Genomic DNA, 14,279 nt, shown 5'->3' with positions numbered 1-14,279 from the left:
GACCAGTTTAGACAATCCCTTTAGCTTAGACAGATTCCCAAGCAGTAAGCTCATTGCAGATGATTCTGCTGCTTATACTTCCAGAATCAGTCCTGGTTTATGAGGGAACCAGACAACAAGAATTCAATGTTAATGCAGCGCCACCACAGGGGAAGTGAATTATTGCACAGTTACCTTTGAAATTCCGTGCAATAGACATAGGTATAGACATTTTGAGCAAGGGATGATTATTAAAAACCTTACATGATAGAGAAGGGGATTCACAGGATAGATAAGTGTCTGATCCCCTGTGAAGGGAGTGGTGGTACATGACCACTTCTCTTTTCAAGTCTATGGGACTGCTGAAGATCACTGTTCTGGAAGTACCATAGAAGTGAATGAAGTGCATCATGCATGTGCACCACTGCACAAGTTAACATGGAGCAGTCAGAACCTCATTTTTCTGATAGTTGGGGATTGGTTTCCTCATAGATCACGCACTTACAGTATCTCCTTGTCCTGTGGATAGGCGGTATAGTGGCCATAGTAAGAAAACCCTCTAACATTCAGGAATTGGGCTGGCTACTGTTGTTCCTAGCTGTTTAGCAAATGTGTTATTATATTACTACATATTTTAACTATGTTTGTATTCATGGCGCCATATACTCTATATACATGGGTCCAAGAGAATGTGTCTGTTTAGAAAAGAAGTTGTGTATTATATATGTTACTTTTTACATACTCACACTCCTTTTTAGATTAGTGTCTAATGTTCTAACTATCTCTTTAGTCAGGAAAACTTGATGCCCATCTTGTTCTGGAACAGTTGAGGTGCAATGGTGTCTTGGAAGGCATCAGAATTTGTCGCCAAGGATTCCCCAACAGAATTGTTTTCCAGGAGTTCCGTCAAAGGTAAAACCGTTATTAAGTTATTAACTTCCCTTTTTTTTTTTCCTTACACTAACATGTTTTACGCCTCTTTATACATTTGTGTCTTAAAGGTTCTGTATGCAATGATTTTTTTATAAATTTTTATATAAGGCTGTTTTGTGACCAAATCAAAGTATAACTTGATCTGGCCATAAATCAGCTTAAACTCCATGGAAAAAAGTGGTCACTGCAAATTGGATGACATTCTAGCAAGTCCCATCCACACTTTGCAGAAAATACACACCGGAGACACCATCATTTCCATAACCATTGTGGTTTTAGAAATCACTGCATGTCAATTATACCAACAGAAATGCTGGTTGTTTACCTTTACCTTTACCAGTTTTTCCTTGAGTATTTTTTTAGGCTAAGGCCCCACATAGCAGGCCACAATAAAAAAAAAGCACTGAAGAGTGAGGGGCTGGAGAACGAGCCATCAGACTATTTTTTACAGACTAGCTGATAGGGGGCATACTGCAGCTTATATTGTATTACTTATATGGGTAAAGTTACATTTTTCACTAAACCGAATTAGAAATGTTTTTTAGGCCCAAATTAAGGTACATACAATAATTAAAAGAGTACAATAGAGCATTTAAATTCAATAATACATGCATACATTTAGTAGACTATAAATTGATAGTTGGCTATAAGGACTGTATGCGTTTAAATGGCAACTTTGGCAGAAGAACATTCCTTTCACGTGCACATATTTTTTTCTTACAGATATGAAATTCTTGCTGCTGGATCTATCCCTAAAGGCTTTATGGATGGTAAACAGGCCTGTGTGCTTATGGTAAGTAAAACACAGTAGTGACTAGCTTTGTCACTATTTACTCATATTGTCTATGTATATAAAATATGAGATATATATATATATATATATATATATATATATATATATATATATATATATATATATATATATATTACTTACACAGTGTTCAAATATGCAGAATATAGTGTTATATTTATACATATTTGTAGATACTAATTTTCATTGGTAAATATTAAACTTTATTTATTTTTGTCAGATCAAAGCTTTAGAACTTGACCCTAATCTATACAGAGTTGGGCAAAGTAAGATATTCTTCAGGACAGGTGTCCTTGCCCACCTGGAAGAAGAAAGAGACTTGAAGATCACAGATATAATCATTGCTTTCCAAGCTCAAAGTCGTGGTTACCTTGCAAGAAAGTGAGTAACAGTTGATGGAATAATGAAAGTCTTGTGGGCCCCACTGCAAACTATGATCGGGGTCCCCTACCCCATCCCTACGTTGTACTCTTGATATGAGAGATGCAGTGGTGTTCACAACTCCCATTATCGAGAACACAGTGAGTAAGCAGTGAAGACACTGGCATATAAATACTGGGAGCTGCGTGCTCTGGGAAACAGCTGGTCTGCGGGGTTCCAACAGTTGAACACCCACCGATCCAAAGTCAATAGCCTATCTTAATAATAGGTCAACAGTTTTTAAAAGGTGGATAACCCATTTAAAGGGATTTTCCAGTCCCTTGCTGTTGATGACCTATCTTCTGGATAAGTCAGCAATAAGAGATCAGTGGGAGCCCTGCTGATCAGGGCATTTGTGACTGCCGTGATTCCTTTACTGGTTCCATGGCATGCCGTCTATTTTATAGTGACCATGCAATGTAATTACGGCCTGTTTTTTTCTATAGAACGAAGCTGTAATTACATTGCACGGTCACTTTAAAACAGACAACATGCAATGTAAATAGTGGTGAGTAGGGTAGGATAGGTATTAATGTACCTGTCAATAACAGATAAAGGAATTATCCACTGAGGGGTCCCCACTCCGTCCCATGACAGTGGTTGGAAAACTCCACTGATACTTCAACCACCATGTCTTCTTTGTAAAAAGATGATACACCTCCAGCAGCAGAGATTGGCACTCATCTCTTCTGCCTGCGGAGTCAATACAGTGACCTCCATATAGCAGCAGAGATGAGTGCATATCTAAGGTGTGTTATCTTCACAAGGGGGGCATTTTATGATAAATAATCGTATTATTAAGTTGCAAAAGTATGGGGAATTGTTATGGAATCCATAATACATTGTCACCCCAGTGATCTTTAAGGGGTTGGTTCTTTCTTCTAAGTGACATCATATCCATTGGTTACATGGCCATGCTCTACTCAGTCCCATGAATTTTCTTGGGCTTGAGCTTGAACATTGCCATATGACCAACATATACAGTACATAGATCTTGAATTCCACCGTGTTTCACACTCACAGGGCTTTTGCAAAGAGACAACAGCAGCTAACTGCAATGAAAGTCATCCAAAGAAATTGTGCTGCTTATCTGAAGCTCAGAAACTGGCAATGGTGGAGACTGTTCACTAAGGTAAAGTTCTTAAGTCTTCACTTCTACAAATATACAATATAATGCAGTGATTTACACAAAAGCATGCAAACATCTAGACTAGCAGAATGATATTTAACTTAAAGTTCTCATACCAATCCTACATATCTTGTCAGGTGAAACCTCTGCTGCAAGTGACCCGTCAGGAAGAAGAAATGCAAGCCAAAGATGAAGAGCTTCAACGAGTCAGTGAGAAATTCCACAGAACAGAGATTGAATTGAAGGAGATTCAGATGAAGCATGTTCAGGTATATGGACATACACCTTTAGTCTTAGTCCATGATTTCTTTAAAAATACCAGCGTGGTATGAGACTAAATCTTAAAGCATGGATATATTGTTATATAGCTGACAGAAGAGAAGAATCAACTCCAGGAGCAGCTTCAGGCTGAGACTGAACTATATGCTGAAGCAGAAGAGATGAGGATACGACTACAAGCCAAGAAACAAGAACTGGAAGAGATTCTCCATGAAATGGAAGCCAGAATAGAAGAAGAAGAGGAACAGACACAACAACTACAAGCAGAGAAGAAGAAGATGTTGCAGCAGATGCAGGTAATGGATCATTTGTCATCTGTTACCTTCTGCAATCTTCATGAAAACATGTCCTCTATTGATAAAGAAATATTGGACTACATTATATTTCAGAAATGAGATAGAGATCAGTCGAAAACACAATCCTGGGACTTTATGAAGACTATCGTTCTGTATACCAATATTAATAAAGTCTCCGACTGGTGCTAACTGTGCCTGAATTATCATGAGTCAACTCTGCCAGAATGGAATTGAATTTTAGTCATAAACTAGCATTGATTTCCCATATAACTCACATTCGTTTTCTGGCATCAGTTATAGTACATTTGTTGGCCTCAGCCAGCCTTGGTCTCCAGCCCATGCCACCCACTTTTATAAAAAGTGCCAAATAGGGTGTGCAAAGAGGAAAGTGTCACATATTTGGCACAAAAAAAGGCCTGTGTATTAAGATAAGCCACAACTGTTCCCATCTAGACCAGTTTTGTTGGCAAATAATAAATTCCCATTATGTGATCCTGATGCATTGGAGGCAGGAGGACAACTCTACCTATAGATTTGAAGACTATATTTAACTAGCAGTTACCCGCGACTTCGTCTGTGGGTTGGCGGTGGCGCTGAACCGCTTATATTTCTTGTTCTCCCATGTCTGCCCCCAGTTTCTTGGCCCCCCATCTCTGCCTCCAGTTTCTTGTCCCCCCATCTCTGCCCCCAGTTTCGTGTCCCCCCATCTCTGCCTCCCGTTTCTTGTCCCCCCATATCTGCCCCCAGTTTCTTGTCCCTCCCTTCATCTGACCCCAGTTTCTCGTCCCCCCATCTCTGCCTCCAGTTTCTTGTCCCCCCATCTCTGCCCCCAGTTTCTTGTCCCTCCCTTCATCTGACCCCAGTTTCTTGTCCCCCCCATCTCTGGCCCCAGTTTCTTGTCCCCCCATCTCTGCCTCCAGTTGCTTGTCTATTTAATATATCCCTGTTCTGGTGTTTTACATTAAAATAATCCTGTATATAGTAGAGTATTGTAATATCATGGTTTCTACTTCAGGACCTGGAGGAACAATTAGAAGAAGAGGAAGCAGCCCGACAAAAACTACAGCTGGAGAAAGTGACAGCAGAAGCCAAGATAAAGAAATTGGAAGATGATGTTCTTTTAATGGATGATCATAACAACAAATTAACAAAGGTATAAGCATACAATGATTTTTTACGTAATATCAATCATACTTTCCCCAAGAAAGGTTTAGTTCATATCTACCCTGGAGACTATGTTGGAGACTCTATCGCAAAGTCTGCCTGAAATCGTCAGATGAAAAAATCCCTGCATAGAGAACTTTTTCCTCCACGGTTTCAGTTTTAAACAGCGGATACCCAAAGATCCCATTATAGTCAATGAGGTCTTCCGGGCTCCGTGTGTAACCACTATTACAGCAGTCTGCCTTTCCATTGTTTTGTTTTCTGAACAACGGATAGGCTAAAGCTATTGTGAACCTAGTGTAACAAAATTTTATTTTATTTTTTTTAACTAGGAAAGAAAGTTGCTTGAGGAAAGAGTGAACGACCTGACATCTAATTTGGCAGAAGAAGAAGAAAAAGCAAAGAACTTGACAAAATTAAAAAATAAGCATGAATCTATGATCTCAGAACTGGAAGGTCAGTATATTTATTGGGTAGTGATAAAACAGAAAATCTGTTGTGCAATGTCTATACTTGATGGCGGCATTAGGTCTAGCGTACTATTAGACGTGCAGTGACCGATCAACACAATATGATGTTATCCTCAGGTGGGATATGGAAACCTTTCACCTTAGGAGCTTGGAGGCCTTTAACTTCTATCTTACCTAACGGTTGTATGGTGAGCCTATCAAGGCAAAAAGGATATAAGGCTCTGTGCCTTTTTATTTAGAAAACCAAGGGAGTTCAGTTGCTGGTTCAACTAAATCCCATTATATGTCTCCTATATCTGATTGCTATTGAGGGTCCTAACAGTGGTATGGAGGCCATCACTACATTTTATGCCCAAGGTCTCTCCACGAACTTTAATACAGCATTGATGCTAAGGATAGAAAACTGTAAAGATATAAGGTCTTATTAATGAATATGTTGCTGTTACTATTTGAGTCTTGTATATTCAGTTCAGTTGTATATTCAGTTACCTTTGATCATAAATCTAACCACAAATAATTGATATATACTGGAGAAGGTATAAAGAAATATAATTGATAAGTGGATGAAATACATTTCAGCACCATCAACATATGTAATGTCTTTTCTATAGTGCGTCTAAAGAAAGAAGAGAAAAGCAGACAAGAGCTTGAGAAGGTGAAAAGAAAGATGGAAGGAGAATCTAGTGACCTTCATGAACAAATTGCCGACCTGCAAGCACAGATCGCTGAGCTCAAACAACAATTAGCAAAGAAAGAAGAGGAGCTACAGGCTGCTCTTGCCAGGTGACACATTGTACCTAACTGGTCAAGCAAGAAGGACACTGTTTCAGATATAAAGATTAAATAGAGGGGGAGTTGATAGCAAAGGGTTAATTGTAGCGGTACAGAACATTGCAGGTTTCCAGGATGTGTGCTTTTATGATATAGCAGAAGATGATAACCGCTATATCTATAAATTGCAGTATTATTTGGGATGGAGATTTCTCTTTACTGCAATACTTGACAACCTAAATTGATCCCAATTTGTCTCCATTTTTCATCACTTAAAGGTTGGAAGATGAAACTGCCCAGAAAAATAATGCTTTGAAAAAAATACGAGAATTGGAAGCGCATATCTCTGACCTTCAAGAAGACTTAGAGTCAGAAAGAGCAGCAAGAAATAAGGCAGAGAAGCAAAAGAGAGACTTAAGTGAAGAGTTGGAAGCACTGAAGACAGAGCTGGAAGACACACTGGACAGCACTGCAACACAACAAGAACTCCGGTGAGTGTCAGACAATCCCAATACACACAATCTATTGCAAAGTGCAGCATGAGCAGATGGGTCACCAAACAAGGATGAAGCCATAAGACCCAAAATATTGAGCAACATTTAGGGATTCAAAGGACATTTTCAGAGGCCCCTTACCAACCCATAGTGGCATGAAACATTTGGGTAGTTGTTACAATCAGGAATAACAATCGGTTATAGAAGTCTCATTGGTGGGATCCCTGCTAATCAGACATTTAGGGCATATCCAAGGGCTGCCATAAAGCTATATTACTGGAAGAGTTCTTTCATTTAACCATCTAAGCAGCATCACCACTGGCCATATACCTTTGGACACTGTTGTCATGTCCAAATTGTCAGTCCATTCCTAGCAAGAACTTGAATTTGATTGTCAGAAATCTTAAAGGGATTGTACAGCCCCAATTAGAATTTTCATACTGATGACCTATCCATAGTATGTGATCTGTCGGGGTCTGTGCAGCACTGCTCCTATACTAAAAACAGGAGTGGCTCAGCAGCTGTGACCACTGCATTGTGGTGGTTCCAGTGTACCTATTACTTGTATACTTGTACACGCTGCCCAGAGGCTACTAGAACTGATGATCTGTGCAGGATCTGCATGTCATACCCCAACAAATCACATACTGATGGCCTATCCACAGTATGTGATCTGTCAGGGTCTGTGCAGCGCCTCTCCTATACAAGTAATAGGAGTGGTTCCAGTGAACTGCTACATTGCTGCTATCACTTGTATAGTAGTGACACTGCACATACCGCTCATAGGCGGCTAGAATAAATTATCTGTGCACGATATGGATGCCAGACCCCAATAGATCACATACTGGTGACCTAACTTGTAGATAGGTCAATAGTGTGAAAATTCGATTTGGGACTGGAAATCCCTTTAAGCAGTAAAAGGATTTTTGTTGTTGAAATACATGCAAATGTGCTCTTATAACACTCCACACAGTATGCCATTTGATGTGGTGACATATGTGAATTATTAGTTATGGTTGACTAAATCCATAATTGTAGCTTGTATGATGCCAATAAATTGCAGACATATAGTATGCTGTATGTATAATGCTTCATAATGTACTCACTTCATCACAGAGCGAAGAGAGAACAGGAGGTTACAGTACTGAAGAGAGCATTGGAAGAGGAGACAAGAACACACGAAGCCCAAGTCCAAGAGATGAGACAGAAGCACACACAAGCTGTTGAAGAGATAACAGAACAACTGGAACAAGTAAAAAGGGTAAGAATTCACCTTATTACTATGACGTGTGAAACATGTATTGATAAGACACTCTATAATGTCACATCTTTTACAACTTACAGGTCAGAGTCAACTTGGAAAAGAGCAAACAAGCTTTGGAGAAAGAGAATTCTGATCTCACAGTAGAGATCAGGTCACTAAATGCAGGCAAGCAAGATGTAGAGCATAAGAAGAAGAAGCTTGAAGTTCAGTTGCAAGAGCTGCAGTCTAAGTATACTGACGGAGAACGGGCTAGAAATGAACTAACAGAAAAAACCCACAGAGTACAGGTACTGAACATTTCCATGTTTAGACTTTACTTTGGTACTTTTCATGGTTATCAATACTCTTTTACTGATTAGAGCATTTTTTTTTTTTAATCTGTAGGTGGAACTGGAAAATGTCACTGTCCTACTCAGTGAAGCAGAGACAAAATCCATCAAACTGTCCAAAGACGTTGCAAGCTTGTCATCACAGCTCCAGGACAGTCAGGCAAGTGATTTTATGTTAAGTATATCGGTATAAATTATTACTGGGTTATATGTGTATATATAGATTAACAAACTTGATTTTGTAGGAGTTGCTACAAGAAGAGACTCGCCAGAAACTGAATGTGGCCACCAAGCTCCGTCAGGTAGAGGATGAAAAGAACAGTCTTCAGGAACAACTAGATGAGGAATCAGAGGCCAAGCAGAACCTTGAACGTCACATCTCCACATTGAATGTCCAGGTAACTTGGTCTGTAATGATGATATAATTCATATAAAAATGTGTACATACTCACACATTCAAGATGAACGAGAAACAATATGAATCCTTCACCTACACTTTATTCAAGAAGTCAGTGATGGACTGAGGTTCCTTGGGCCCACCAGATAAAATCTTGAATTACCCTCCAACAACCCATAGTTCAAATTTGAGTATTTTCTGCTGGATCAATATTGTCTTAGAGCCTGCAACCAGCAAAGAAACCTCTGGTACTCTAGTGGGCCAGTTCAGCACATGTACCTGCACTAACCTCATTTTATATGTTATGTATATATTTATATGTCAACAGTTTATAAGTGAGATCATTAAATATATTTTACTTGTTTTACCCAATTCAGCTCTCAGACTCCAAGAGGAAACTTCAAGAATTTACTGCCACAATAGAAGCAATGGAAGAAGGCAAGAAAAAATTCCAGAGAGACATTGAGTCCATGACGCAACAGTTCGAGGAGAAAGCTTCTGCTTATGACAAACTGGAAAAGACCAAGACTCGTCTACAGCAGGAGCTTGATGACTTAGTAGTTGACTTGGACAATCAACGCCAACTTGTGTCCGGTTTGGAGAAGAAACAGAAGAAGTTTGACCAGGTTTGGAATAATTAATCAGAATTGGACTATGTAATGATTTCATAGATAGGTGGCTCACTATTCATGTTATACTTGCAGATGCTGGCAGAGGAGAAGAACATATCTTCAAAATATGCCGATGAGAGAGACAGAGCTGAGGCCGAAGCCAGAGAGAAAGAAACCAAAGCATTGTCACTTGCCAGAGCTCTTGATGAAGCCTTACAGGCCAAGGAAGAACTTGAGAGAGTTAATAAACTCCTTAAAACTGAGATGGAAGACTTGGTCAGCTCCAAGGATGATGTAGGCAAGAATGTAAGTAGTATAAATTTCTGAATTAAAATGAGTATTTTTATAATCTGCTGCCAACCAACAAACATCTGAAATATTGTCAAAATACCTTAAGACAAATATATTATGAACATAGGTACGTAGGAAATTAAACACAAAAGATGCGTTTTCTCTACTAAGGTCCATGATCTGGAGAAATCCAAGAGAGCCCTTGAACAACAAGTGGAAGAGATGAAGACACAGCTGGAGGAGTTGGAAGATGAGCTTCAAGCAACAGAAGATGCCAAACTTAGACTTGAAGTAAACATGCAGGCCCTTAAAGCACAGTTTGATAGAGATTTACAAGCAAGAGATGAGCAAAATGAGGAGAAGAGAAGGCAGCTGGTCAAACAGGTAATAGGAAATATGTAAGAAACAGTAATCATCACTATCAAAACCGCAAGTTATTGATACAATTACACAAAATAAGAGAAGCATAACATATTATAGACATAGAAGCAGTCCCATCAAATATAAGGGATCTGCAATTACAGATCCCCTATATATGATTGGACTGCTTTTATTTTATTTAGAGACTTGTATAATTATTACCATGGCGGTTGATGTCTTTCAGAGATTTTAACAGTATCAATATAGGTTTTACTTTATTTATTATTTTCACCTTTGGATATAATTCGAGTAGTGGGTTACTATTCACCGTCTTTGTTATACTAATGGTGTCATTGGCTGTTAAAACCAGGGCTGTGAAAGTTTTGTCCAATTTTGGGTGGAGTTGGTAAAAAGTTAAAAAGTTACCAACTCCATTTTGCTTCTAAATAATAAATTAATTAACATTCAATAATTAATTATATGATCTTAATATTGTATAGTTAATTAGATGCTGAGTTTTTTCAGTCACTGACTTTCTAAAGAATTAAAAAATCTTTTCTGCTTCTGACTGACCAAGGCTATCAGCCATTTATGAATAGAAGTTGGAGGTGGTTTGGCCTACCGACTCCACAGTCCTGGTTAAAACAATCACAACATGGTAGGATGATAGGATGAAATGGAAGGACATATGTTTTTTTAGTCATACATTCTATGGAACTGTCTTATTATCACCCTCTAAGGTTCATGAGTATGAAACAGAACTGGAAGATGAACGAAAACAGAGGACAATAGCAGCTGCAGCTAAGAAGAAATTAGAAGTTGACCTCAAAGACTTGGAAGGACAGGTTGACTTTGCCAACAAAGGACGGGATGAAGCTATCAAACAACTTAGGAAGCTGCAGGTCAGTATAATTAAATAGAACCTTAAGTACATATCAGTATTAATACATCTTACTGGTTATACCAATAATATATACATAAATAATTATATCTACATATATACATTTCAGGCTCAGATGAAAGACTTCCAGAGGGATCTTGATGATGCTCGTGCTGCCCGAGAAGAGATTTTTGCTACTGCTAGAGAGAATGAGAAGAAGGCTAAGAACTTAGAAGCTGAACTCATTCAACTACAAGAGGTAACAGGAGATTTTGCATTGAAAGAAAGGGAACTGTAAAGGAAAGAAATGTTCCCAGTACTTCATAGATCATTTTTACTTTTAGGATTTGGCTGCTGCTGAGAGAGCTAAAAAACAGGCTGAGATGGAGAAAGAGGAACTTGCAGAAGAACTTGCTGGAAGTGCATCAGGAAAGTAAGTGAGAGATGTCAAGAAGGAAAAAATATGAAATAATCCTACTGACCCCATTTTCTGGCCCCTACTTCATGTTTCATGCTGATGACCTATTTATAGGATAGGTTATCATTATCTGATCTGTGGGGATCTGACACTCAGTCCCTACAAAGTTCAGCTGTTCCACCAAAAGCCGCAATGGATGAGGAGTGGCGGAGCAGTGCTGCAGTCCCATCCACTCCTGTGACTCCCAGGGCCCGGAGGCTGCCGGAATTGCTGGTCTGTTCAGAGTCCAGGTGTCAGACAATCACAGATCAGATACTGATGATCTAATTTGTGGATGGATTAGGGGCTGGAAAAATCCCCTTTAATGAGTTTATTACTGTAGAGTTTGTATTATATCAGTGGTTTGTTACCTGGGTTGCTGTGAGACTACAGCTTTCAACATGCCTTGACTTCCTTTAGCTATAATGTCAACCTGGAAGTTATAGTTTTACAGTAGCTGGAAAGCCATATATTGTATTACCTTCATTAAAACTTAGTCTTCATATAATTTGTATCACAATAATTTACAACATCATTCATTTCATGCCAATAGATCCACCCTTCTGGATGACAAGCGCCGCCTAGAAGCCAGAATCTCACAGCTAGAGGAGGAATTGGAGGAGGAACAGGGCAACATTGAAGGCATGAGTGAAAGAATGAGGAAAGCAGTACAACAGGTAGGTATCAGGATGATGGCTTACATTATATGATAGTGGGACTGTGACTAATAGGTTTTGTTCATCTTGATCTGCAGACAGAACAACTTACCAATGAACTGGCGGCTGAGCGCAGCACCGCACAGAAGAACGAGAGTGCACGCCAGCAGCTGGAGCGACAGAACAAAGAGCTCAAGAGCAAATTGCAAGAAATGGAGGGCACAGTCAAGTCCAAATTCAAGTCCACTATCTCTGCATTGGAGGCCAAGATCGCTCAGCTCGAGGAACAGTTAGAACAGGAAGCCAGGTATGCAGCTTGTCAAGCATCTTTTAAGGGTATATGTTTCTAGAAGGAAGGCGCATATAATATATATAATCAAATTGATAAATTCGATCATGCCCTCCTTTGCTAGCAAATGTAGTTCATTTCACAACAGCACCTTCTACTTGGTTGAGGTCCCAGACATTTAACTTGGTTATTTCTTTTATAAATTTCAGAGACAAACAAGCATCATTGAAATCATTAAAACAGAAAGACAAAAAGCTTAAGGAAGCTCTTCTGCAAGTTGAAGATGAAAGAAAGCAGGCTGAGCAGTACAAGGACCAGGTAAACCAGGAGAGATCCATGCCAGAGACATAACTTAAAGCTCAGGTGCCCCAATGCAAAATCTGTAATGAAACCCCTACCAATTTTGTTGTTACTTAGAACATTGGTATGTTTTACGGGGCAGCGGGGCCTACATTTATGTATCAATTCTATGATATTTAGGCTGAAAAGGGAACTGTAAAACAGAAGCAACTGAAACGGCAGCTGGAGGAGGCTGAGGAAGAAACACAACGTCTCAATGCCAACCGCAGGAAATTGCAGAGAGAGCTGGATGAGGCCACCGAGAGTAATGATGCCCTGACCAGAGAGCTCAGTGGACTTAAGAGCAAACTCAGGTAAGGTCATTATATATGTTATCCCTAAAGAGTCTATAGGGGGAATTTACTAATGTGGTCGCACCAGTTTTCTGCCGCAAGAATGACACGTTTTTGATGCACAGCCTTTTGCGTCACAAAATACACAACAAATGTGTCACTTTGTGCATTTTATCACCTGCTCACCACGTTTAGGAAAAGTGAGCAGAGCAGGGTAGGGATCACGGTGGGGCTAGAAAACTGGCGGGAGTTATACCTGAAATCAACATTAGTTCTTCACTAGGGTAGATTTATTCTCTGGCACATAGAACCCCCCACAGTATACCAGAATTATTAAAACCCAGAGCTTTGTCATAACTGCCATCACTTTCAATATTAAAGGGGTGATCCGATTCATATTTTTATTATTCAATGAGGCTACTGAAAAGCACATTAACATAAAAAAAATGACCCACCTCTCCCCGGGCCTCCATTTCCAGTGTCAGCAGTTTAGGTCTTCTGTATACAGGTCCCCTGGTTGACATGGCCAGTTATGTCCCGTTTGTGTGAGGGAACTTCTGTAGCCAATCACAAGCCTTAGGGGTGACCTCTTCACAAGTGCCATGTGACTGCGCCAACATGCCATTTTGTAAAGATGTACTTTAATGGCAAGTAAGATTGTAGATTGAGACTCCACCATTGCTACATAGAAGAGAAACAATAGAGATGTAAATGAAGCCGTCCCTTCTGCTATCACTGTGGCTGTGGTTTGCTTTTAATGGTGGCACTGGAACAAAGAACAACAGTAAGTCATTTATAGTCTATGAGCCCCCTTCTATTGTTTGGCTGGGTTAATGTAAGGAGCATAACTATATGAAGTGTATAGGTTGCAGTCACACAAGATCTGTCATCCTCCCCCCTTGGCCACCCAAGTTGTTGGGTAGGACATTTTTTATAAGGGCCCAAACACATAGGAAGGAGAACCATAAAATAAGCTTTGTATTATCACATAGATACAGATGTAGCTTTTAACTTCGCTGTTTCAATGACTTTCAGTGGCTTTGTTGGGAGTTATGCTCCCGTAAGTTCTCAGATCATGTAAAACTTTGCTACATCTGTACATGCCATAGTAATATGTATTTGTATTATATTTTATCCATATATGACACATTTATGAGAAGCATGGGAGCAGGAATGAAAGTTTTCCCATATTAGATCAAGCAGCGGAGTATTTGAGGACATATTTATTTATTATTCCGCACGTTGACCACTCATATCCCTTATTAGAACACATTATCAAGGGAGTTGAGTCTGCCAACGCGCTGTGCCAAAGTTATCTAACATCTTGTCATTTACATTACCTTCTATGGTAAAAGACATTAAGCTTT

At 39.4% G+C, this 14,279-nt stretch overlaps 1 protein-coding gene across 5 annotated transcripts in view; it reads left to right on the top strand.

The window, feature by feature from the left end:
• The window catches only part of LOC142217062 (myosin-11), a 71,343-nt gene that overhangs the window by 52,888 nt on the left and 4,176 nt on the right, over positions 1-14,279 (top strand). For 3 of the 5 annotated variants that reach the window (XM_075285245.1, XM_075285243.1, XM_075285247.1), the window contains 24 exons: positions 770-891; positions 1,636-1,705; positions 1,944-2,104; positions 3,167-3,275; positions 3,410-3,541; positions 3,641-3,847; positions 4,863-5,000; positions 5,344-5,467; positions 6,093-6,264; positions 6,531-6,743; positions 7,863-8,007; positions 8,091-8,297; positions 8,395-8,499; positions 8,585-8,737; positions 9,114-9,362; positions 9,441-9,653; positions 9,810-10,022; positions 10,739-10,900; positions 11,009-11,137; positions 11,223-11,311; positions 11,889-12,012; positions 12,090-12,298; positions 12,490-12,598; positions 12,761-12,933. In XM_075285245.1, coding sequence (XP_075141346.1) covers positions 770-891; positions 1,636-1,705; positions 1,944-2,104; positions 3,167-3,275; positions 3,410-3,541; positions 3,641-3,847; positions 4,863-5,000; positions 5,344-5,467; positions 6,093-6,264; positions 6,531-6,743; positions 7,863-8,007; positions 8,091-8,297; positions 8,395-8,499; positions 8,585-8,737; positions 9,114-9,362; positions 9,441-9,653; positions 9,810-10,022; positions 10,739-10,900; positions 11,009-11,137; positions 11,223-11,311; positions 11,889-12,012; positions 12,090-12,298; positions 12,490-12,598; positions 12,761-12,933 — 3,728 coding nt within the window. Of the gene's footprint in view, positions 1-769; positions 892-1,635; positions 1,706-1,943; positions 2,105-3,166; positions 3,276-3,409; positions 3,542-3,640; positions 3,848-4,862; positions 5,001-5,343; positions 5,468-6,092; positions 6,265-6,530; positions 6,744-7,862; positions 8,008-8,090; positions 8,298-8,394; positions 8,500-8,584; positions 8,738-9,113; positions 9,363-9,440; positions 9,654-9,809; positions 10,023-10,738; positions 10,901-11,008; positions 11,138-11,222; positions 11,312-11,888; positions 12,017-12,089; positions 12,299-12,489; positions 12,599-12,760; positions 12,934-14,279 lie in introns of all 5 variants that reach the window. The other 2 variants (XM_075285246.1, XM_075285244.1) reach the window with 1 other exon arrangement.

The sequence above is a fragment of the Leptodactylus fuscus genome, chromosome 8 (genome assembly GCF_031893055.1).
Source record: "Leptodactylus fuscus isolate aLepFus1 chromosome 8, aLepFus1.hap2, whole genome shotgun sequence".
NCBI lineage: Eukaryota > Metazoa > Chordata > Amphibia > Anura > Leptodactylidae > Leptodactylus > Leptodactylus fuscus.
The sequence above is the reverse complement of the archived record's forward strand: the minus strand, read 5'-3'. Positions and strand labels throughout refer to the sequence as shown.